The 26,913-nt window shown below is 33.0% G+C and overlaps 1 protein-coding gene across 1 annotated transcript; it reads left to right on the top strand.

Moving 5' to 3' along the window:
- Positions 1-27: 27 nt before the first annotated feature.
- Positions 28-26,619, top strand: LOC148623325 (protein pellino-like). The gene is made up of 10 exons (XM_088565095.1): positions 28-174; positions 5,043-5,148; positions 5,853-5,982; positions 6,739-6,840; positions 8,047-8,244; positions 9,239-9,424; positions 9,788-9,886; positions 15,987-16,202; positions 19,227-19,342; positions 21,096-26,619. Exons 1-10 carry the CDS (start codon positions 168-170, stop codon positions 21,217-21,219), a joined length of 1,284 nt encoding a protein of 427 aa, XP_088421221.1. The 5' UTR covers positions 28-167; the 3' UTR covers positions 21,220-26,619.
- The last annotated feature ends 294 nt before the right edge of the window (positions 26,620-26,913 follow it).

Here is a 26,913-nt window from a genome sequence, read left to right as displayed (position 1 = left end):
CACAGAAAAAAGAAACCAGATACTTTTTTATGTAGCGCCCTCTAACGTCGAAATGAAATCTTCCGGTTGTAATCATCAACTATGTCTATATGGTGAATGATGAAAACGTCATATTTTGACCAAAAATGGAAAAGGAGAGATCATGATTCTCGTTTAATTAGCGAACTATGAATGGTAAATTATACTAAAAATCCCTTAAAGTCGCCCAGAGCCCTCTACTACTTATTAAAGTTATGAACCTCAAAGTAAAATACAAGGTTTGACTATTAGTATTACTATTAGTGTATAGAACGATGAAATGCCTACCATTTAACCTTTTGAATTTGAACAGTTCATGACCCACAGTGGGAGATTCTCCTCATTAACAATATCTCATGTGTAAACCAAATGTTTTCTGTAAAAACACAATTATAGGTATTTTTCACAAATATGATTGTAACAAAAATCCTACCACAATCCAAGGAGTTAAATATAAAAGGATTCACATGTTGTAGCATGGCAAGATTTTAGTATACTTGCCACAGCTACTTGCTGCCTATTGAAACATATAGGAAATCATGGAAAACCCAGACAGATAGTAGAACAGTTAACTGATAATGGATGACTCCAAACAATACAAAGATAATGTCATGGCAACGGAAAGTAACAATGAATGTACAAAATGTGACAGATTTTCCTGGAAAACATGGATACTACACCTATTCTGCTATTGCAGTAAAAATTAGGACATAGACAATTAGACGATTTTATTTGCACAAACACATTTACAGTAAATGGTTATAGCATGAACAAAAACAGAACAACATAATATATATTACATATAAACTAAATTGATGACCATGGTGCGACAGTGGTGTAAATCTGATCAAAACAGATTAATCTATAGTTTTAATGTTATATATTAATATAGTTTCTGTTAAATTAAATTGACCTTCGATTCCAACATTCATTCATGAATTTGATGGTTATTTTTAGTATTTCTATAGAGCTACTGTTTAATATTTATGCTATGTCTCTTGGTGTGAGGTCAGGTTTTGATGAAGAAATTAAATTATGGTTGTCCAGTTTCATTCTGTATTGATTTATTTGCGGTGTGTAGTGGTGTGTAGTAAAAATATTGATATCATGATATCATTTGGGTTTAGACGAACGAGTTTGAATTTTAAATTAGGAAAAACTGTTCTCGAGGGAATGACTCCAGCCGCCATTTTTAAAAAGTCAAAAGTAGGCCAAATAAAAACGTTGATATCACGAAAAAAGATGGATCTATGGTTATACCACTCTATATACATGTATACACCTTAAGACTATTTTTGTTCAATTTGAAACATATTTTATGATGATAATTTGAGTTTTGAAGAATGAGTTTGAATTTTAAATGAGGAGGGAAACTGTCCTGGAAGGCATGGCTACGCGGTCAGGGGTCAAAACCAAAGCATTTAAAAACGTTGATATCACAAATGCAGGGAAAGCTACAGCTGATTAGGTATTATATGAAGATGTGCAGGAAGGTATATAATTACTGTTGGATGATGCCAAAAGGTGATAATCCTACAATTGTTTTTTTAATCAAGTCCATTTGAAGCGGGAGGTTCTCTCTTTCATATTCCTGACTTTGACCTTGATTTTTAACATTTTAAGCAAAGGGACTTACCATAGTGAAAATGGTTTAAGTTTACAAGAAAATATTTACTGTATTTCCTTTCCCCAATGAGACTGCCAACCAGGGGTCGTGTAGGTGGGTTGCTTCCTTTCGAAGAACTTGCTAAAATGGCTTGTATTCCGTAAATATGATAAAGGACCATAAATAGTTGCATTCATTTCTTTATTATGATGTCTCCCCCCACTTTGGTGGGGAGACATATTGTTTTTGGCTTGTCCGTGGGTCTGTGTGCCCTTCACAAAGTTTGTCAGCTCAACTCTTCTGAAACTACTGAACGGAATTTTACGAAACTTGGTATGTAGCAAGAACATCATATGTAATTTTGCATATTACCAGGAAATTATGATTACCCAATTTTGTAGGAGTTATGCCCCTTTTAAATTAGAAATTTGCCAAAAATCCACATAAATTTCCTTGTCAGCGCAACTCCTCTTAACTATTTAACCAAATTTTTCCAAATGTGGTATGTAGCAAGAACATCATGCGTTGGTGCAATTACCAGGAAATTTTGATTCCCTAATTTTTGTGGAAGTTATGCCCCTTTGAACTTAGAAATTAGTCAAAAATCCTCCTAATTACATTGTCAGTTCAAATTCTCTCAAACTACCGAACCGGTCAGCACAACTTCTCTGCATCCTCTCAACAGAATCTTATAAAGCTGTGTTGTGGATGTGGTGGATACTGCAAGTGGATCCAATTTGCAGGAAGAGGGGAGACATATGTTTTTGTAGATAAAAATAAACATTAATTTCAGTGCTATACAGATCAATTGATATGACAGAAGTAATATAGCAGACATAAACATTTTAACACATAAATGTAAATTTATCATGTACCATACATATAAACTACCAAGTAGTGTAAGTAACAGTAGTATACAAGTAACAAGTAAACTCTTTATAAAGAAAATCACTTCAAATTTAATAAGCTCTATAAATAAATTTTCCAAGAGTGCACAATTGTTTGATACATTCTAAATTAAAAAGTAAATAATATGAAATAGACATAGCCTATAAAAGTGAGCACCATAAGTTTCACCATACTTGAAATTTCATTTTAACCTATGAGCAGCTCCATCAGTATGCCTTTTTTTGGGTAAAGTTTCATTATTTGTACATTTCTGGAACAATATCAGTTCTCCATGGAAGGCAGGAGTATTTAACTCATTACTGTACCTATGTATGTTGTAAACAAATGCACATCAAAGATTTTTGACAAAACTGACTGTCTATTTCTAGAGGATAATTTTTGTCTATCCTGTCTTAGAAAGGCGAAGCTTTGAATAAGATGATTCAATCAAAGCTATATTTTTTCTGAGACAGGTTAGGTTCTTGAACAACCAGCAGAAAGATAGAAAAGACCTCAAAACTAGAAGAAATAATTAAAATATTTTTACTGGGATGTGATCTTTAATCAGACATTTCTATTTGTTTGATTAAAAAAAAAGTTAAATTTTCTCCATAAGGACAGTCACTTTTTGTTGCTTTCATGACACAACTTTTTTCCAGTGGTATATTGGGGAACCATATGGAAATTAAGATACATGTACATGTAATAATGGTGACTGGTAGGGTTCACAAGGCTTCACTCACTTTGAAGCCTTGCAGGGTTTAAGCCAATCAAAGGCAATAATGACAATGCCAGATGTGATTTGAAATTAATCTACTAAGAGTGCACTATACAGTTACATTTATGTGCACAGTTTTGCACACAAAGTTGACCAGGTCTGATTTTGTTAAAATTAAAAGTTGGTGGATATATTGATTAAACATAGACAGATGTAATATATGTGATAGTAAACAAGTGTAATATAAATGAAGAAAGGTTTCCGGTATGTTTCAGTCCCCTGATGTACAAATATATTAGGTTTTCTCCTGATTTTCAAAATACCTAAACTGCTTATTTCGTATGAACTTTAGGAACTAATTTTGCAAGAAAATGAACCCAAAAGGGTTTGATTATTTTTACCCTTTTCCCACCTCCTCCTGTGGTATTCAGCTGTAAATTAGCCACCCATGATTTGTACTAAAACTTAGTAATATTTTTTTTACAGTTTTTAACTATGGTAATATTTACTAATACAATTTTAATTATTTGAACCTCCACACGTCTAAGATTAGAAAAATATGTACTTTTTATAGACAAAAAAAAAACACTTGAAATTTTTGTTTTGGCTGCCTCAAAACAGCTTTATTTCAACAAAATGAGACCAGATTATCAGAGTACTACCAAATTAGATATAGGGATATTTCACTGCCTTACACACATTTCAACCAATAGATTAAATCCACGTGTGGATGGTATATTGGGATCCGTCTGTTATTCTGTCTGGCCAATTTCGCCAAGAAGAACTCTGCTTACAATGGATGGATTGATTTCAGATTTGGTGTGTGGGTTTTTATGTATGTTGTAAGTGATTTTTGGTGTTCATTAATGTCAACTTCCTGTTTTGTGGGACTTCGCCATTTTCATTTTGTCAACTGATTGAGAAAATTTTTTTCATAAAAATCTCAACTCCCAATGGATGGATTTATTTCAAATTGGTGCGTGGCTTTATATAGATACTGCATAAGTTTGTAAGTGATTTTGTGTGACATCTGATATTAACTTCCTGTACGAGTGGCAGTGATCTCATGGCCATATAGCATCACATTGCCCTGATGCTGAATTTTTACCGGGATGCTGTTCGAATAGAACTTCTCATAGAGTCCAATACAGATGTGATGCTATAATTTTTCGATGCTAGATGCTATATGCAGACATGTTTTTCTTCTTACTTTAACAGGAGTTCCTTCTTTTTTTCCTGAAATTTCAGTTTTAAAAGTTACAGATTTTTGTCTGAACAGACAGAAAATGGTGTTTTGCTAGACATTAACCCCCTTATTTTCTATTTTCCCCCAAAGTTTCCTACTTTTTTTACAATGAGCAAAATTAAGTCTGTATATTGAAATTCAGGGGTTACCAGGATGCTATCTGTAAATTTTAGGGAGAACACTGAGTGAGTATGCCTAGCACAACAATGCACACAACTTCATGTTCTTGCTTATCTTTGAAAGAAAGGCTTTTTTTGAAGTGAAGAAATAAATTTTGTGACAGACACCATGAAAATTTGTCAGTTAATATTAAAATAAAAAAGTGTTTGATTATGAGGTTTATTATTTCTACCCTTTCTCTGAAAGTATTTACTATTACTCACCATGGGGTCACTTTTCCCTACTTTTCTAGTATGGAGAAGTGACTGTCATCTTAAAGTGTAAATTTTGTGTTCTACACTACAAAAGGAAGGTTTTGATGAAAATATTTAATAGAAGGTAATCATTTTCTTCAAATTGACAGGCACAAACCAATACCATTGCCTAAAACTTTTCTTTTTCTTCAGCTGATATTGCTATAGCAGATATAACAGCAGAACAGAGTGACATCCCCTTACAGTGTTCTCCAGCACCAAGATCTCCTATTAAATTTGGAGAATTAATTGTTCTTGGGTAATATGCTTTGAATTTAAATTCAAATCAAACTCATCTACACTGCACTAGTATTTTCTTATTTTAAACATTGTTAAAAGTCCAGTTATGTATATCTGTTGATGAATCAACCGTTTTTGTACAGCATTAGAATTTAACTAAAATAAATAACAAAAGCTACTCTAAAAGACTTGAGAGTCTGTTAGGACAAGGTGGAATAAATTCGTGAAGGATTTATATACCGTGAAAGTACTTTTGTTCATGGGTACCAATTTTTGTTAATTTCATGGGTGGTCTAAACAATGAAATTTGATTCCCAAAAATGTGTATACTGAAAGCCTCAAAACCATGAAATCAAGAATCCACAAACTTGTGTTACTTCCCTAATCCATGAAAATTGGTATCCATGAATTAAAGTACTTTCACAGTAGATCATAAAGAAAAGGAAAGTGATAAGTTAAATGTTTTACAAGTGTAGGTTATAAAATGGATGGTTTGTTGCTTGGTATACAGGTCGTTGAAAGCAAAACAATTTGAACGATTTAATGATTAATCCTTTTCTTTGCATGCCTTTTTTTTTTTTAAATATGGTATTTGACATGATCTAAGAGATCATCAGAATGCATACAAGTAGCTGTAAAAGATGAAATAGTTGATTCATTGCTTACCTGTACATATGTTTTATCCTTGTGATGATTCTATCTTCATTTTTAAAATTGTTTTAGCTATAATGGCCATTTACCTAATGGTGACAAGGGGAGAAGAAAAAGTAAATTTATCTTGTATAAACGACAGACTGGTAATGGAGTCAAACCATTCCGCAAACATATTGTCAAAAATCCACATTCTGCAAAAGTAAGTAATACTGTGTCTTGAGTATAGTTAGGGACATTTAAGTGACGATTGCTAATTTTTTAAAGCATAGTAATGGGAACTAAGTAAAGAAAGTATTATCATCTGTGTCTTAAACATATTAGTGGGAAAGAATTAAAATAAGTATACTTTTTACCACCCACAAACAAAGTTTTGAGGGGGTACATTTTATTACCCTTTTTCATAAGCCCATTTGTCCACATTTCTTGTATGCTTTTGATGAAATTGTAATAGGCAGGTCAGGCATAATATTTAGATGTGTTTGAAGAAATATAATTATTGTCAAAAGGGTATATAATCTAAATGGTTGTACACGTGAAAACTTAAATACATATAAGCTGAATTCTTCTTAAATCACTGACAGGATTGTGACAGACTTTTTAATAGTAATGGGCAGCAAATAAGGAAAGTATTTTAAAGGAAGGTTTGACATCATATGAAGAAGCACATTTAAGAATATAAGTAACTTTAGTGCATTTGAAGCAGATTGATTCTAACTCACAATATTTCTCCCATACACAAATTTGTGAGTCAGTTTTAGAAGTGCATTATTTACATAAATCCCATGCTTCTATTGGAGAGTGTGAGCTATTGCCATTTATTAATTTGTAAACTTTGGTAAGTGGTGATTATCCAGCTTATAAATATTTGACACATGTATTCTGGTTCTAGTTGATTTTTCCATGACATAACTCAATATCTGAATTAAGATTGACCATGCTGGATTATTTATTATAGGCTGTACAGGACATGCATCAACATTCAGTAACGTACACTTTGTCACGAAACCAGGCTGTTATTGTAGAATATAAACATGATGGTGACACAGATATGTTTCAGGTTAGTAGTGCAGACTTTATAGAATTTGGTGACACTTTCTGAAGGCAGTAATAGTACAATATAGTCATCATGTTGATAGTGGGACAATTACAATGCAATATGGTCAAAGTGCTGAAACTATGACAGTAATAGCACAATATAGTCATCGTGTTGACACTGGGGCAGTAATACTGCAATATGGCCATTGTGTTGACACTGGGACAGAAATAGTATAATATGTTCAATGTGTTGACACTGGGACAGTAACAGTACAATATGGCCATCAGGTTGTAATATTTTGTAGTTAAGATGTGTCACAGTGAGGGTTGCCTTTTCCACTTCGAAAGTGATAGAATATCCAAATTTGGTAACATTTATCTTGGCAACTACTTATCACAGCAACTTGTTATATTTTATTTAAGCTTTACATTAGTATCCCATATCATAGGATTTGGCTAAAGTCCCATTCTGTATCTAACTTCCTATTTTCAACTTTGTTTATATTTTGACCAAATGATTTCTTGGATGGGGAGTGGGGTTCCCCCAGTATTCTTCAGTGACTTTTGCTCACAGATTTTCTAGTTCTGTTAATTGATGACATCAAAGTTTTTTTAACATAAAATTGCCATTTGAAATCACTGATAATTTTTAGCATCTCGAGATACACAAATAAGTTTGTGCAATATAATATCTGCCCAGTACAATATTTACCAATATAAATGTAACAACCCTATAGGGTCAGCAATGAAAATGTGAAAGGTGCCCTGAAGTATAGATTATTGCATTGCATGTTCCATATCGAGCAAGAGAGCTCTGCTTGAGGACTGATTGATGGAGGGTTGATGCAAGGTACGATTTGGAACATTGCTATATCATAATCTTTTTATCTCATATTTGAATCATTGCATAAAAACTTTAGATGACTATTCCAAGTAGGTTTGAACGTAATTTTTTTATTTATAAAGGAAATGTCAGATTTCTAATCAGAATGTTACTATCTTTACCACTGACAATAGGTTTATATCAATGATTTTGCTGTTTACCACAGGCTAATAACTATAGGCTGATATTGGCTGGCAGGAAAAATGTCCATATAGGTATCAAATATTTGATGATGTAGATTATAAACATACACTTGTTTCTGTTAAGTCTATTACTTCTACTCATGCGAAAAAAAAACTTTGCCTTTTATTGTCTTTTCCACAGTTTAATTTGTTTCTCTTGTAGATTGGTAGATCATCTGAGATGCCTATTGACTTTGTTGTCATGGATACTATTCCAGGAAATGAAAGACTAGCTACAGATAATGTAGCACAGAGTACAATATCAAGGTTTTCGTGCCGAATAGTTGTAGATCGTGATCCACCATATACTGCCAGAATCTATGCTGCAGGATTTGATTCTGGCAAAAATATTTTTCTTGGGGCAAGTTTTATTTGGTTATTCAATTAGACATGTTAATATTTTAATTTAGATTTTTGATATGGCTGCTAAAAATTAGATGTCTTGTGGTGCTTTGGTAATGTCTTTTAATTATCTGGTGACATTTGACTTCCGGACTTTACTTTGTACAACTGTGTAAGTTAGGGGATCACTATGACGTTGTACCACAAGATTCAATACCACTAAAGTAAGATTGTGATTCGGAGTAATGGCCCTAACGTTTATGGAATTTTAAGGTGCCATAATAAGAATTTTTCTGGTTTCCATATTTAATAGAGTAATCAAGGGAACCAAGGTTGTAGCGGTAATCAAAAGAATGTAATCCAGGGACAAAGACTAGACATGGAAAACAGACATACACAACAAAGAACATAAAGTAACTAAAATCATACATACAAAGTAACAAAAGCAAAGAGCAACTTGGACTCCACTAAAAACTTTGAGCATGGACCAGGTGCACCGGTAGGGTAAGCATCCTCTGCTTTTCTAGAAACTTCTGCTGTGTTGCTCATAAAAAGTCAAGTTTGGGGTAGACAAAAGAGGAAAGGAAAACAAGTTGAGCAAGTCAGTTTTCATGTTGCAGATGGATACACTGTAACGATCCACGAGTTCATGATGACGACCATAAAACTTCTGTAGTGATGACTTCAATCTTGTAGCAACTTAATCCAGTTCCAGAAGCCTATTTGTTAGAATTCTTGCGCAATAGAAAAAGTCTGTGTAATTTCAGCAAGCTCTGGCATAACGTATGAGTTGTGATATGAACACTCCATATGCAGGTGCTGAAGGGATGTTGCCGCAGATGAAAGGAAAGTTGACAATTCTGAATGAGAAGTCATCACGTTTGTCATAAAGTTTGGTCAATAGTTTTTCTTTACCATTGATTTCTAAGTGTAGGTCAAGGTATGAGGGTGACTTCACAGTGTCTGTAGGATCCTTTATCTCAAGTTCTTTGGATTTTTTTTCACTATTGTAGGAAAAGGCTGTGAAATGGTATGCAGGTGAACAAATCGATGGACTGACCACCAATGGTGTATTTATAATGAAGCCACAGGGTGGTTTCAATCCAGCTTCTGTACCAGGATTGTGGAGAGAAATATCAGTAGGAGGAGCAATATATCCCTTGAGAGAATCCAGATCTACCCCTTTAAAGAGTAATCAGGTTAGTTTCCTGCTCTCTAATGTAGTCACTCGTTAGTCTACCAAAAAAACCTTCCCTTTATTAACTTCATTGACATTTTAAGGTACCCTTATACCTCCTATATATGAATTAGTTTATGGCTTAGAATGTTTTTTTCAATCCTTTAGTAAGGAATTAGCCTATTTTTGTAACGACCTGGTGGAAAACTAGTTGGAGGATAGAGTAACCAGTGTGTTTAATTGGTCGATCATTGATGACATTCTCTTCTTGAAATGCTTGAAGTATCTGCTATAGGATATTAAACCAATATCAATCAATAAATTACATAAAAATATTGTTAATTTTCTTTTTAGCTTTTATGACAATTTTTTTATTACATTCCAGATCATAGAAGAAGATAATATATTGTATGATGGTACTTTGATAGATCTGTGTGGAGCTACATTGCTGTGGCGGTCAGCCATGGGTTTAGTAGCATCTCCAGTAAGTTAAATCAGCTGTATCATTGTTGCATGCAATGATACAAGCATTTGATAATATGATGGTTAAAGAAGCATTATGAACAAGTATTCTAAATTTGATAATAGTACAAAATAACAGGTAAAATTTCTCCAGCGACTAGGTTTACATATCAGGTGGTTACTGAAATTTGTAGTATTATTAAATTCAAATTTCAAATGCTGAAACTTTATTCCTTGTACCATAAATAGAATTCAGACCGTAAATGCTGAGGCTTCATTCCTTGCACCATAAATTGAATTAAAAGCATAAATGCCGAGGCTTCATTCCTAGTACCATAAATAGAATTCAAACCTTAAATGCAGAGGCTTCATTCCTTGCACCATAAATAGAATTCCTATTATCCTAATAGGCTTCCTATTTTGATTTGTTTGGTTATTCTTGTAGAATCATTGGCTTTTGGATCTTCCTGTGTATTGGTTATTCTTGTAGAATCATTGGCTTTTGGATCTTCCTGTGTAATTGGTTATTCTTGTAGAATCATTGGCTTTTGGATCTTCCTGTGTAATTGGTTATTCTTGTAGAATCATTGGCTTTTGGATCTTCCTGTGTAATTGGTTATTCTTGTAGAATCATTAGCTTTTGGATCTTCCTGTGTATTGGTTATTCTTGTAGAATCATTGGCTTTTGGATTTTCCTGTGTATTGGTTATTCTTGTAGAATCATTGGCTTTTGGATTTTCCTGTGTATTGGTTATTCTTGTAGAATCATTGGCTTTTGGATTTTCCTGTGTATTGGTTATTCTTGTAGAATCATTGGCTTTTGGATCTTCCTGTGTATTTGGTTCTAATTCTGCTTATGAGAGTTACTCTATGACACACATGTAAAGCATACCAAATTTACAATATTTATTAGTATATTTAATCAATATTTTTGGGGTTTTTTTTTTCACACCTTCATACTAGGATGAAGGATTTCTATAGCATGATTCAGAGAATATATTGCACCACAATGATGGTGGTTACCTCAGACATTTTTTTTCACTTGGACTGAAGATCAGTGATTAGCTTATAATTTGAAAACCATAATAGACTGAAAAAAACTATCAGTTCTTGAAATTATTCTTATGACAAGGCCTACACAGGTCCTTAATGTGCAAGTTGTATGATGACTCACTGTTAGGAAGGCCAAAAATGACAATATTTGTGGGTTACAGCTTATCACTTTAAAGTCATAATAGATATAAACTTCAGTTGGTGTAATGATCCTTATTTCAAGGCCTACACAAGTTCTCAAGGGTTCAAGATGTGAAACAACTCATTATTCAAGTTATTACCATGCATTCACAAAAGGTTGAGGTACAAAATGTACATTTACAGGTGAAATTGGCCCCTTATTTTTCTGAAAATTGAATTTTGAATCTCAGCAAATTTGTACTTGCTGAACAAAAGGGTTTAAAGTTTAATTGCCTATATTAATAACTCATCGATTTTCTTAAATTATACAAAACCAGGAACTAAATTACCAATTCGACATGAAATACAAGTGTCTGCACCAATGTAGACCTTGTAATATTTTTATATATTGAAGCTTTTTTGCCTATTTTATCAAAATTCATGAAGATTAGGTGGGTCTGCTCCGGCGCATGCATCACAAATTTGATAAAATGATCAATTTTTGTACCAAATTTAAGCTCCTTTTACAAAAACTTGAGTTTTTAAGTAAGTTTAACTTGTTAACCTGCAAGAACTTACGGTTATGTTGTACTACATTATATTAAGTCCATAACAAAAAATGCTGATTGGTAACATTCTATTACCATGTTAAGAAATTCATCCTAGAAGGGGACCAAAAAACATCCCTAAGAGTACCTTGTTCTTTCTGGGAAAACCACCGGAAAATGTTTTTTTATTTTTTTTATTTTTATAGTTCTTTAACCACTTATATCTGTATCAAACATTTAATCCTAATTCAGAGTTATAAAGTTGTGTACTGTGAGGGATTTTATTTGTGAGACATTTAAAATGAACAGGTATCAACTCTTATAAATACCTGGGCATTACATTTTCCTCCTCGGACTCCTTTCATTGTGGCCCAAGATGAACTCTTTAAGAAAGCATACAAGACTGTTGGAAACTAAGAACAGATTTTATTTCACTTCAACTGTCTATTAGAACTAGTTGGCCGTATTGCCAAATCACTCTTGCTATATTCTGAATATATATAATTTTGAAATTTAACTACAATATCATATGTAATTTTTCAAAGTTGTTCTCTGCTGAAAAATTAAATATTAGCTTTTCAAAATATGTTCTAGAAGTTAAAAAACAGTTCGTATAATGGTGTTTTAAGTAAATTAGGAGGACTACCATTGATATATTCGTGCTACACTATAAAATACAAGTTACTCACTATTAAGTGTAAGTCTTTGAAAGAATCAGGTAAAATTGGAAAAATCGGAAACTTGCATGTAAAAAATCCACAGATCTGACAACATAATTTCTCTCATGGATGCTTTCTCTATTTGAAAAGACCATTATTTGATCTCTGCATTACTGGAAAAAATGAGGTTTTTAACAGAGTTATTTGTCCTTTAAATTTTCATTTTCAGTGCATTTCAATGAAATTATAACTCATTTGACTAAAATGATATGGAAAATCTTGTCTTTTTTCCTTGGTTCTGATGGTGCAAATAGTCAGATTATACTTTCAAAATGGTGGGTTTTTAGCTCACCTGGCCACTTGGCGTCCGTGGTCGTCCTCGTCTTTAACAATTATACAAAACTCTTCTCCTCTGAAACTACTTGACTAATTAGGACCAAACTTGGTATGAATGTTCCTTGGGGTATCCTGCATAGAACTGATGTGGGGAATTTTGATTCATCGAAAAATATGGCTGTCGTTACTAAAATGGAGCATAGGCGTCAGACAGTAGTTTTTCACATATATCTCCTAAACTGTTAGGTTTAGCTGAATTTTGATGCGGGGGTAAAAGTGTTCAGCATGATGAGATCTATCTGCAGTTAAATTTTCATTTTAATCTATTTAGCCATGTTGGAGTTATTGCCCTTTTTCAACAATTTTTGCTATTTTTAATGTTATTATATTCAAAAATCTTCTCCTGACACTACTTGACCAATTGAAACCAAACTTGGTATGAATGTTTTTTGGAGTATCCTGCATAGAACTAATGTGGGGATTTTTAATTCGTCGAAAAAAAACATGGCCACCCTACTAAAAATAGAATTAGGGGTCAGACAGTAGTTTTTCACATATATCTCCAAAATCGTTAGGTTTATCCAAATTCTTTCAATAGCTGAAATGATCCATATTATTAGGACTACAAAAGTCTTCAGACTCCTTGTAAGAGTTATTGCACTTGAAAGGGGAAAAATGACTTTTTATTTAAATAGTTTTCAGTCAATATCTTGAAAACTATGATAGATTAAAAGAAACTTTCAATTGTTGAAAAGATCTTGTAATAGTCCTACCAAAGACTTCTTGAGTCAAAATTGTTGTTTAATTTATTGCCTTTGAAAGCCAAAATTCAACAATGTGAGTGATTCAGGCTCCTGGGAGCCTCTTGTTCAATACCATATTTCATCCATTGCCTGATTCTTACAGAGACTGACGCTTATGTAATGCATATACTGAGGTTAAAATGATGTATGATACAGAGGTTCACACTTATCTGTTACATTAATTTATACTTATTTATAAACATCAAGCTTAATAAATATTGTAAAAGCTTATTAGGGATAAATCAATAATTGAAGATCGAAAACTATGACTATTTTTAAAATTTGAATTTACATTCAGGGTCTAAAAGTATTTAGAAATTTTGAAGGATTATTCCAATAGAAAAAATTATACCAAGTTCAGATTAAGCATTCACACACTAAAAGTTGAAATTGGTCGATATGGAAGACCATATAAAATTTAAACAGACAGAATTTGTGAAAATTGCTTTTGTGATGATGTGGAAATGACAAATACATTTTCTTTTTTAGTGTGCTCATTATGACTAAGATAAACATCTTTTGTGTTCAAATATCTCAGATGTTTGTCCATGTTTCAATAACTTAACAAATTTTTAGAAGGTGGTGTGGTTGATGAATATTGAAAGAGTAATCAAGGGAACCAATGTTATAGCGGTAATCAAAAGAATAACCCAGGGACAAAGACCAGACATGGAAAACAGACATACACAACAAAGAACATAAAGTAACTAAAATCATACATACAAAGTAACAAAAGCAAATAAGGACCTTGGACTCCACTAAAAACTGGGAGCATGGACCAGGTGCACCAGTAGGGTAAGCGTCCTCTGTTTTTCCAGAAACACCCGCCAAGTTGCTCATAAAAAGTCAAGTCTGAGGTAGACAAACGAGGAAAGGGAAAGTATGACCCGTTAAATAAATCAGTTTTCATGGAACAGATGGATACACCATAACAATCCACGAGTTCATGATGACGACCATGAAACTTATGTAGTGATGACAATTTTTGAATGAAAAGTCATCACGTTTGTCGTAAAGTTTGGTCAATATTTTTCCTTTACCATCGGTTGTTAAGTGTAGGTCAAGATATGAGGCTGACTTCACAGTGTCTGTAGTGTCCTTTATTTCAAGTTCTTTGGGGTAGATGCGATGTATCAAATCCCCAAAATTAGGGTTGTTTAAAGATAATACGTCATTTATATAGCGGAAACTGAGATCAAAGGATCTAGCCAAACGATATTCTTTCTGATCGGATCAGATCTGCCTCATAAGAGTGAAGGAATAGGTCAACAAGTAAAGGAGCACAATTTGTTCCCATTGGAATGCCAACTGTTAGTTGAAAAGCATGTCCACCCCACTTGATAAATATGTTGTCGATTAAAAATTCCAGCATTTTGTAAATATCTTTCTCAGTATATTTGGAAGATGATTTGGAATTATTTCTAACAAAGTATGAGGAATCTCTACCAAGAACTATATATTTGTATCTAGGAGTACCATCTTTTTTGGAAAAACAACGATGTATAATGTTTTTAAGTCGGGATTTTAAGTGAGTATGGGGAATAGAAGTATACAGTGTTGAAAAATCATAGGTTTTAATGCTATTATATCCAAAAATAGTCTTGAATTGATTGTCTCCGAAAGATCTTGTGAATTTTTCAGGATCCATATTGAATTAATACCATTACAGGAGTAACAAGTGTTGTGGTAGGACTGCAGACCCTCTTTGACAGATGTGAGTATAGAAGTTAAAAGTTTTGAAAGAGGTTTGGTGGTACATTTTGCAGATCAAGCTATGAAACATTGTTTGTATGGATTCTTGTGGAGTTTAGGAATCCAGTATATAGACGGTAAATCGCAAACATCGTCCTTGGTAGAGAGACCAAAAGAGAATAGCACAGATTTATGGTTTTCCACAATCTCTTCTTTGGGAGTGTGGTAGCAGTATAGGTCTTATCACAGCCATTATTTTTTATGTCTCCCTCTGATAATAAACATTGGATGCAAAATGTTTTGCAGACAAAAACAATGTTGTTTTGGGCTTTGTCTGCTGGTACGACAACATACTTTTCATGTATAGTAGACAATGTTTTTGCTACATCGGGGTCTTAGAAAACTGATGTAGCCTTTGCACTCATTGACCTACTTAAAACTTTCATTCGTTTCAAAATTAAAGACCTCACGACCTTTAACCACTCTGGCAGAGAATCAGTGTCTTCTTGTTCTCGTTTTATCCATTTTCTTGCATAGTCCTCGACGGCATCCTTAAGAACTTTAAAGTTATAATTCCAATTTATGGAGTGTGGTAAAATATAGATGTTCTGCTATAGATAGCTGAATTGTTGAACCTAAAAACTACCCAAATATTATTGTAATACATGTCATACTAGTTTATTCTAAAAGTACAACCATTAAGCTTTAACTTATACATTATAATGCAATAGTAATCCTTATGCTCTCATAGAAAATATGGACCATTCAAGTTTTACAGAACAGGGATGTTTATTGTCACTGTTAGACTTTCCCTTGTTACTTATTTTTACAATTTAAAACCTTAAAATAAGGCATTTTAGACAGTATGCTTGGTATTACCTTAAACATTATGTGTTAATGGATATTTTTAGAGTGAACATGAATTTGAAAACTTGGTGGAGACTATAAATGCTGGAAGGCCACAGTGCCCAGTAGGACTTATGACACTAGTCTTACCAAGTAAAGGGACACTTGGAACTGCTGACAAGCAACCATATGTGTATTTACAGTGTGGTCATGTTCATGGTCATCACCAGTGGGGACAAAAGGATGACAACACAAGTAGAACATGTCCTCTCTGTCTCATGGTAATGTAAACAAAATATTTTCTAGCAGATGTTTAAGTTAACAACAACTAATCACACGCACATCTGTATTGAAACATCAGATAATCACACACATTTTTATTGAAACATCCGATAATCACACACATCTGTATCATAACATCAACTAATCACACACATCTGTATTGTAACATCAACTAATCACACACATCTGTATTGGAACATCAACTAATCGCACATATCTGTATTGTAACATCAACTAATCACACACATCTGTATCGTAACATCAACTAATCACACACATCTGTGTCGTAACATCAATTGATCACACACATCTATTATGGAACATCAACTTATCACACAAATCTATATGGGGACATCAACTCATCACACACATCTGTATTGGAACATCTACTAATCACACACATCTGTATTGGAACATCAACTAATCACACACATCTGTATCGTAACATCAACTAATCACATACATCTGTATTGGAACATCAACTAATCACACACATCTGTATCGTAATGTCAACTAATCACACACATCTGTATCGTAACATCAACTAATCACACACATCTGTATCGTAACATCAATTGATCACACACATCTATTATGGAACATCAACTTATCACACAAATCTATATTGGGACATCAACTCATGACACATCTTTTTGGGAACATCATCAGCTGTTCCAAAATATACATATTGAATTGTGAAATTTTTGGGCAGTCGATAAAAATCAGGCATAGAATTGGTTTACTTATATATTGTATATTTTTAGCTTGCCTGACTTATGCCCATGTAAGCTATTGCCATCACTTTGCATCCATCATCGACTGTGATCATTAACTTTTCTTTAAAAATCTTATCCTCTGAAATCACTCAGTGGATTATCACCTGGTCACTAGTATCCATAGGGTATCTATTTTGAAAAATATGTCAATTTTTCAGATGAAGCATAAAACATGGCCACTGTTGCTATTTTTAGGCCATTAGGTCAACGTTGTAGATGACTCCTTGATAGAGTGATTGCCCTTGAAAGGTGAAAAATGAATTTTTTGCAGTTATTTTACAGGACTGCAAAAATTTGCAGCTGTATTGTATGGTCATTGATGGTGTTGTTGCTGTCAGCACCAGCATTGTTCATTTTTTTTTCGTTTCTGTGCGATAACTTTAGTTGTCATGAAATTTTAAAATATTGTTACATGTTGCTTGAGGAAACTTGCTTTCTAAAATGGATCAACAGCCCCCCATTCTGCAAAAAAGGGGTCAACAGGGGTAAAGTAGGTGTTTATTAAAAATTGATATAGAAGGCATACTTTCCATTCAACTTTGACAATTCTTTTTTTTATATTTTTTTTCTTATTTAATTCTGTTTTAAGAATGGCTAACAGTTTTTAAATGACATTTAGCATTGTCAGTCTGTAGGGACAAAAGTGGGCCACACTTTAAAAAGTATACTATTTTATTTCTGGTCGGATTTTTAAGATTTGATTCCTCATGAAAATTCTTGCTTGCATATTTTAATCAGATTTTAGATATCTTATAGTTTTCAAGTTATAAGGGTCCAAATGGAGCCACACCCCAAAAAATTGTCTTTTTAGCTCACTTGGCCATAGGCCGTAGCCATCACTTGGCGTCCATCATTGTCCTTAGCAATTTTCCTAAACTTTTCTCTTCTGAAACTACTGGATCAATAAGAACTAAACTTAGTATAAATGTTCCTTGGGTATTTTGCATAGAACTGACTTGGGGATTTTTGATCCATTGAAAAACATGGCTGCCATTAGTAAAAATAGAACATAGGGGTCAGACAGAAGTTTTTCACATATATCTCCAAAATCGTTAGGTTTAGCCGTATTCTGATGTGAGTAAAAGTGTTCAGCATGATGAGATCAATCTATGGTCAAATTTTCATTTTGATCTGTGATGCCATGTTTAAGTTATTGCCCCTTTTCAAGTTTTTTTTTATATTTTAAATGTTATTTCTTTCCAAAATCTTCTCCTCTGACACTACTTGACCAATTAGAATTATGTATGTTCTTTAGGGTATTCTGCATGGAACTGTTGTGCAGATTTTTTTTCTGTCGAAAAACACAGATGTCATTACTAAAAGTAGAACACGGGTTAGGCAGAAGTTTTTCTCATATATCTCCAAAACCATTAGGTTTAGCCAAATCCTTTCAATTGGTGAAATGCTCCTTATGATAAGGCCTATGAAAGTCTGCACTTTGTCAAAGGTGTCAAAGAGTTATTGCCCTTGAAAGGCAAAAAATTGAAACAGGTGAGCGATTCAGGCTCCTGGGAGCCTCTTGTTTATTCTTGGTCAGATTTAAAATGATTTTTTATTAGATTCCTTATAAAAATCCCTACCTAAATACAAGAGCTTTTGAAAGAATGCTTTGCAAATTTATTTTACTATTTACTGTTTTTGAGATTATGAGGTACAAAGTGATCCATGAATGCTTGAAGCAAAACATTTTGCACTTAAGTTGAATTTGAAAATATTGTGCAATACTGTATTCAAATGAGTTGTTGTGTCCATAATGAACTGTAATTCCCTATGTTTAGTGTATCAAAAACTTAGGTTGTGTCCACTCTTGCCCTTAAGTGAAGCGAGTTCAACTGACTGCAGTACTGCGAACCTTCTTACAAACCAATATCTTGAAAACTATAAAAGATACTAAAAACTTTCAGTTGAAGAAATGATCTTTATGCTAAGAACTACCAAGGTCTTTAAGGGTCAAAGTTGTAGGATGACTCCTTGTTAGAGTTATTGCTCTTGAAAGGTGAAAAATTACCTTATAAGGCCTACACAAGTTTTCAGTGGTTGAAGTTGTAGGATTACTCCTTACTGGAGTTGTTGCCCTTGAGAGGCAAACAAATGAACCAGAAGAGTAATTCAGGCACTTAGGAGCCTCTAGTTTATCATAGCCATAATTTTTTTTCAGAATCATTTGTAAAACATAAACATTAGGGATTACATTAAATCAATTGTTTACTTCTGATTTATTGAAGTAAATCATGTTTTTACTTTTAGGATGGTCCATTTGTAAAGTTGAAGATGGGCTGTGAGCTTAGTGTCTATGTAGATTCAGACTTGCCAACACATTGTTTCAACCCTTGTGGGCATATGTCTTCAAACAATACTTCCAAGTAGGTAACACATGTGGCTGTCTTTGGTATAAATCATCTTTATAACTAAATGCATGTAGAGAACATAGTCAGTATATTGTTGGGTATTACTTAGTATATCATTACCGGTAGTCAGTTTAAAAATTCAAAGAAAAAAAATCACCTGGCTACTACAAAAAAAAGGAAAATCCAAGTGTCACAGGTAATTTATTATGACATGGTGTATTTGCTGTTTTTTCCATGCTGTTGATGTTTGGTGAACACAGGTAATTTATTATGATATGAAATTGGTGTCAGGCAAATACAATTATGATGTTAAGATATTAGCCAGCAACTGCAAAATGACAATTTTTTACCTTTAATTAGCAGTAAATCCTAATAGGAGTCTGTCCTTACGACAACTCAGCTGAATCTTTTGTAGGGCTGGTCATAGGATTAGGAGTTACTGCACTTGAAAGGTAAAAAAACAATCATTTTTTAGTTTTATGCTTATACAAGAACTGTAGTAGATAGAAGAAAGGTACCAACGGCTGGAATATTTTTATATTCCTGATATCAAATATTTATAATGTGAACAACTGAAACAAGTTCCAGGTGAGCAATTCAGGTCCTCTAGTTAATTTCAAATTTGATATTTTCATAAGTATGGTTCATAGGGTGTAAACAACTTTGATTGATTCTAGGTATCAACTTTGTACTAAGTGGAACTTTGAATTTTTCAGTGCTTGTGGATGATAGTGAAAGAGTAATCAAAGGAACCAAGGTTATAGCGGTAATCCAGGGACAAAGACCAAACATGTTAAACAGACATACACAACAAAGAACATAAAGTAACTAAAATCATACATACAAAGTAACAAAAGTAAATGAGCAACTCAGACTCCACTAAAAACTGGGAGCATGGACCAGATGTACCGGTAGGGTAAGCGTCCTCTGTTTTTCTAGAAACACCCGCTGAGTTGCTCATAAAAAGTCAAGTCCGGGGTAGACAAACGGGGGAAGGAAAACTATGACCCGTTGAATAAATCAGTTTTCATGGTGCTGATGGATACACCATAACGATCCAAGAGTTCATGATAACGGCCATAAAACTTCTGTAGTGATGACTTCAATCTTGTAGCAACGTAACTCTGTTCCAGAAGCCTATTTGTTAGAGTTCTAGCGCGATACAAAAAGTCTGCGTAGTTTCGGCAAGCTCTGGCATAACGTATGAGTTGTGATATGAACACTCCATACACAGGAGCCGAAGGGATGTTGCCACAGATGAAAGGAAAGTTGACAATTCTGAATGAAAAGTCATCACGTTTGTCATAAAGTTTGGTCAATAGTTTTCCTTTACCATCGATTTCTAAGTGTAGGTCAAGATATGAGGGTGACTTCACAGTGTCTGTAGTATCCTTTATCTCAAGTTCTTTTGGGTAGATGCGATGTATTAAATCCCCGAAATTAGGATTGTTTAAAGATAATACGTCATCTATATAGCGGAAACTGAGATTGAAGGATCTAGCCAAACGATATTCTTTCTTTCTGATCAGATCAGCTATAAAGTCAACCTCATAAGAGTGAAGGAATAGGTCAGCAAAAATTTCTTTAAAATGTCTTGGCTTCCATTGCTGGATTATTCAGACCTGAGTAATTTAAACATTTAAGTATATGAGTGATATATAGACTTTGAATAACAGAACTGCTGTTTTAACAGAATAGTAAGATATATTTTCACAAAGCAACACAGTAGTAAATCTATTCATAACTAAAGACTGATTTTTTTTTTCAGATATTGGTCACAGGTGCCTGTCCCACATGGCTGTCAAGGATTTCAGACTGTTTGTCCATTTTGTGCTACCCCTTTAACAGACCCACCTTATGTCAAGTTGATATTCCAAGATAATACAGAATGAGGAATGAGTTCTTTCAATTGTGCAAGATGTTTTTTATCATTGTTCATTTTGCCACAATATAATAAGCTCACAATGCTGTCTTAATTTTTCCAGAAACATGCACCAAAATTTCATATCTGACGACAAGAACTTTTAATTTTTTTTATTTGATAATATATTTAATGGATATGTAAATTTATGTTACACAAACTTAGTCTGAAATGAAATACTGTCTTAGGACCTGTTACCGGTAACCAATACAAGTACATGGTAAGATTTGAGATTTACCCATTGAACAGTGTTACATTGGATTTCTTTACAAGCTTTTAAACAATATTTATTACATTTAACGTACAGAAGTTATGGCCCCATTAGAATGCAGGGATACCTGTGATCACTAGTTACAGCCCCCATTGGAATGCAGGGTTATCTGTGATCAGTAGTTACAGCCCCATTGGAATGCAGAGTTATCAGTGATCAATATTTACTGGTCCATTGGAATGCAGTTATTAGTGATCAGTAGTTATTACCCCATTGGAATACAGGGTTATCTTTGATCACCAGTTACAGCCTCCATAGGAATGCAGGGTTATCTGTGATCAATAGTTACAGCCCCATTGGAATGCAAGGTAATCTGTTATCAGGAGTTGTGGCCCCATTGGAATAAAAGGTTTTCTGTTATCAGGAGTGAAGGCCCCATTAGAATACAGGGTTATCTGTGATTACCAGATCATCTTTCTTTTTTAAAGTATACTTGCCACTTAAAATAAAATGGTGCCCAGCCACTATGTAGTGGATGCCTTGTATAAATCACTCAGTTGGACTTTCCATTGGTAACAAATTGTGCCCAGGCTGTAACTTTGTTGTCTTTTGGTGTAGGTTTGATATTTGGCATGAGAGTAGATCAGCTCAAGATGATGTGTCGCGTACAATGGTTGATGATATTTGACTTTAAACTTTAACATCAAGGTCAAATTAATGATTTTGCAATACAGAGTCATGTATGCATTGTTGTCTTATTGTATAAGCATTTTGGTATTTGAAGGTAGATCAGCTTAAATTTTCTGTATAATTTTGATCCTCCAAATTGTTTATGAGTCAATATATTTAGGTTCCAGCAGGGTCCTTAGAGATGGTGTCCATCTCAATGTTATCTACCAGTAGTTCTTATTGTAAAGCTATTATTATGAAATGCTAGTCAGTTTTTGGTTAATTCATGCCAACTTTTAATACATTTTGTAATGTTTGCATAGTACTTTGACGTTTTTCATGTAACTGTTAATAACCGGTAGTAATCTGATGGACATTATCATTTGTTTGAAAGCACTAATCTGACATTGACACTTGAATATTAGTACATGTAGTGATCTGATTGATATTATCATTTGTATTAAGTACACATAGTAATCTGATTGACATTATCACTTGTATGTAATTACATTTACCGGTAGTAATCTAATTGACATTTTCACTTGTATGTATGCAGTAATCTGATTGACATTTTTGCTTGCGTGTAAGTACATGTAGTAATCCTTTTGACATTATCATTTGTATGTGTGCAGTAATCTGATTGACTATATCACTTGTATATAAGTACATGTAGTAATCTGATTGACATTAACATTTGTGTGTAAGCAGTTATCTGTTTGACATTATCACTTGTATGTATGCAGTATATGATTAATATTATCAAATGTGTGTATTGGCTGTTGTTGCAATGTTCTCTGTTTTGTCTATGAAAGAAAAATGTTGTTTTCATTAAAACATAAGGTGCATTTGTCTCTGATTTACTCATACTTATTAGTACGATAGGTTTATTTATTATGGTAGCCATGTCTCCTAACTTTCTGTCTCTACTAAATTTGATTATAGGAGTATTATTATTTATTTGCACAATTAAGAAGAGTACCTTATTATAGTGTACATGATTCATACATGATCACAAATCTCTGTATAAACATCTTTGAATATTTCAGTATCTCTGCATTTATTTGACAGTTAGTAGCATACCCTAATTATTGATGTATTGTCATAGTTTTGTCCCTCTACTTTATCTTGGAATGTATTACCTAGCTTTACAAAGCTCAACAAAGAATGAAGTAAAGCAATGGTGAATCCTTTTAAAATTATGTCAGATGTTGTAGTATTAGTTTATTTCACTTGGAGTCAGATTACTTCATGCTTAATTGTGCTTTTTATGTATTTGTTATTATACATATCATCTGTGCAGAGTACATGTACAAATCTACAAAGATACCAAAGAGCTTGCTTGAGGGTTTTATAGTATTGCACCTTAGTCAATGTGAGATCATTTGTTTGAAATACAGTGTGAAAATTAAGATTTCAATAATGTTACTGTATCTTTCTTTTTTTCAATTTAAACTGACTTTATTAAATATAGTTTGTTCCTTCTTGGAACAATTCATATGTTTAACTTGTATTAATTAACAAAGTGATAAATAGCTTCCTAGTATGTAATGTACCTTTTCCCGTCTTCTAAAAACTTGTGGTTGAAAAATGTTATTGAGCTGTCGTCATCTGTGTTCCTTTCCATTGACAGTGCAATAACTTCAAAATTAGATGCTGGATCTTGATAAAGATTCTAAACCATAAAATAAATGTTGGTATAGATTTTTTTAGGTTATTGGCCAAATCAATTTAGAATTAAAGGCCGAATTTAAAAAAAATACAACTCAAGTGACTGAATATGGATCTCTTTGATAATGTATCACAATGCTCAATACATATATCTGACCTCAATGGTCAGATGAATGGATTTTTTGGGTTTAGGTATGAGGGGCTGAAAAGCATTTTAAATTTTAAGTATATAACTTAAGTAAATTTGTATGGATATTTATGCAATTGTTTGACGAAGTTAGGCTAGGATTGATTGTGAAGGTGTTAAAACACATTCTTAAAGGAATAAGTAAACAAGAGGAGGGGGAAAAAACACATTTCTGGTTTGCAGGTCATAAATTTGTTTGGGTTGCTGTGACATTGTATTTATAGGTTCCATACTGCAGATGTTTTGATGGATTTCAAGGGTTATATGGCCCTTATAGATTTGGAAATAAGGGCAAAAAGTTATCCCAAATAAGCAGTTTTTTTAAATTGTTCATTTCTTGTGTCAAACTGCAAATCTACTTTAATTCTGGTCAGAATCTTGTCAGACATCATAATATTATGAATTAAGAGCTGTGACAAATTTGACTTTTTTCCCAATTGTCGAAACTTTCAAGCTATACGCTGTAAAGCATTTTATTTAAAAATGGTCATGTGCTATTGGTTTATATCAGGGATTTTTTTAACAAGTATCTTTCAATGTTTCACTGAGTAAAAAAAGTAATTTATCTGTCAATTATACCTCGCACTACATTTGTACAAGCATTGTCTTCTCTTATCTTTTGATTTGTAGACTTCACTGCTATAAAAATAACTATTAAAAAAAAACTGTGCTACTCATGTGATTAGAAATGAATAAATTACATGATGTATGTAAGGTGTTTACTTGGTTCTGTTATTTTTAGAGTCTGATTTAAGGCATCAGTTGTTAATGTATTGTTATAATACAATACTGATGTTAAACAATGATATACAGTAATTTGCTAGTCACATATTTTCTTTCTTAAGACAGTGTGTTCCAATTTTAGTTTTTGCTAAAAAATTATTTTTAAGTTATTTGATTTTGTTCTTCTGGAGTTTTTACTGAAGAGTGTTTAATATTACTTATTGACTTGTTTTTAAGAATTGACATGATTGGCTAAAGTGTGAACGGGTAGCATACAATCTACCTCTGTCCTTCTGTTAGTTCTTATTTCTTGTCTATCTTTTCATATTTAGAACCTTAAATGCATTAAATGAGGAATATTTATATGCAGTTGAGTAAATCACCTCATCATTTATATATTGTGTATATAAAGTTAGTCATATTTTTTTCAATATTTACTGATTCAATATATTTTTGCAGGTACTTTATTTTGCATTTTATTTATTAGATTTTTTGGTATTGTTCAAGTTTGCAACACTGTATTTTCATGATTAAAACATGTTACTTATGTGACAAGCATTCTGTTGATTTGCAGAATTTGTTTATGATGTCATCTTAAGGATCATTGTGAACAAAGATTAGGAAAAACAATATATTGATCAAGAAGTTGATTTACAGAAATCACTTCACATTTAAGGGTCTTTTTATACAGCCACAAAATATTTACAGTCATATTTTGGTATCATGTTTTGTTGTCATCCATAGACATTTGGTGTCCATACAATAACTTGAGAATAAGTGAATAGTTCTTTATACTATTATACCACTAGGTGCCATTCCACAAAATGAAAGCTTGAGTAAATATTGTACCGTGAATTACCATATATTTTAAGTAAGGCTTGGATCAGTTTTTTTTTTTTTTTTGGGGGGGGGGGGGGGGGGTGGTTTGGGGGACCATTAAGGAATTAAAGGCTTAATCAGAGGCCTTGTCAAATATTTCAGAGGCTCTGCCTGAGAACACCAGGTATAGGTGTTTTATTGAAAAAAAATGTTTCATTTTGCATTTAAGTGAAACAAAGTGATTTTTTTTGTCGCAAAATTTGGCTTAATTTAATTTTTACACCCGTTTTCAAATATTGGCGCATAAAAAAATCATTTATGTTGATTTCCATTGGAAGATATCTTCTATTATTTTTGTGTGTGTGTATTTTGTCATATCACAAAATACTAAAACCACAAGATATTGATACTGAGACTGATATACCATAGTTTACTTTTGATTTGGAAAAAAAATCTGGCATTTTGCAATAGTGGTATCTAATATGTATGATTTAGGGAACATATTCATATTTTGGGCCTATTTTTCTTGCCCTGGTCATCACATTTAAAGTCAGAGCTGCATCAAACTTGAATAGTGTTTCCATACTTTGGTTGTATCAAGTCGTGTCCTGGGATGCAAATTAATTCATATAGTGCAAAACTACATGTACATGTTTGGGGAAAATGTCTGCACTGTAATTTAATAATCAATACAGTAATTTAAAATATGTTCAGTTGACTGAATTTTGAGACAATTATCTCAGTTATACATGATTTGTTGATAGTACATGTATGATATTTTTGATGAAAAATTTTCAAGAGTTATTTACATGATTTTGTTTTATCAAATTATGCACATTTTTTTGGTTATTCCATACTTTTCGGTTGAAAAACCACAGTTTACTGGGCAATGCTAGGCAATATGAAATAATTGTTCTATAAGGTTGAAATACTTTTTAAAAAGTGTTTACTTTATAATTCTCTGCTTAAGGCAGTTGTTTGATACTGTTGTGATATCAGTGGGTAAGATAATCTAATTGTACATTATTAGTACATAAATGCTCATTTACAAATGAAAACATTTCTTTCTTCAATAATAAAAAATGTGTAATACAGTACTCTCATTTTGTTTGATTTGGTTTTATTTTTATGAAACTTAAGATGAATGCTTTTGTAGTACCAATTTAAAACAATTTAAATAAAATGTTTAACTAAATGTTGAATAAATGCCAAAGAAGTATTATTTCATAACTTCATTATGGTGTATCCATCAGCACCATGAAAATTGATTTATTCAATGGGTCGTAGTTTTCCTTCCCTCGTTTGTCTACCCGGACTTGACTTTTTATGAGCAACTCAGCGGATGTTTCTAGAAAAGCAGAGGACACTTACCCTACCGGTGCACCTGG

This window comes from Perna viridis, chromosome 2, assembly GCF_037379345.1.
Source record: "Perna viridis isolate PV_CMFRI_1.1 ecotype Kerala chromosome 2, ASM3737934v1, whole genome shotgun sequence".
Classification (NCBI taxonomy): Eukaryota; Metazoa; Mollusca; class Bivalvia; order Mytilida; family Mytilidae; genus Perna; species Perna viridis.
Note: the sequence above shows the minus strand (reverse complement) of the source record. Positions and strands in the feature narration are given on the sequence as shown.

Coding starts and splice junctions, on each gene's coding strand:
- LOC148623325 (XM_088565095.1), top strand. Junction 6,841..8,046: donor GTGACACAGATATGTTTCAG/GTTAGTAGTGCA, acceptor TTTCTCTTGTAG/ATTGGTAGATCATCTGAGAT. Junction 9,425..9,787: donor CCCCTTTAAAGAGTAATCAG/GTTAGTTTCCTG, acceptor ATTACATTCCAG/ATCATAGAAGAAGATAATAT.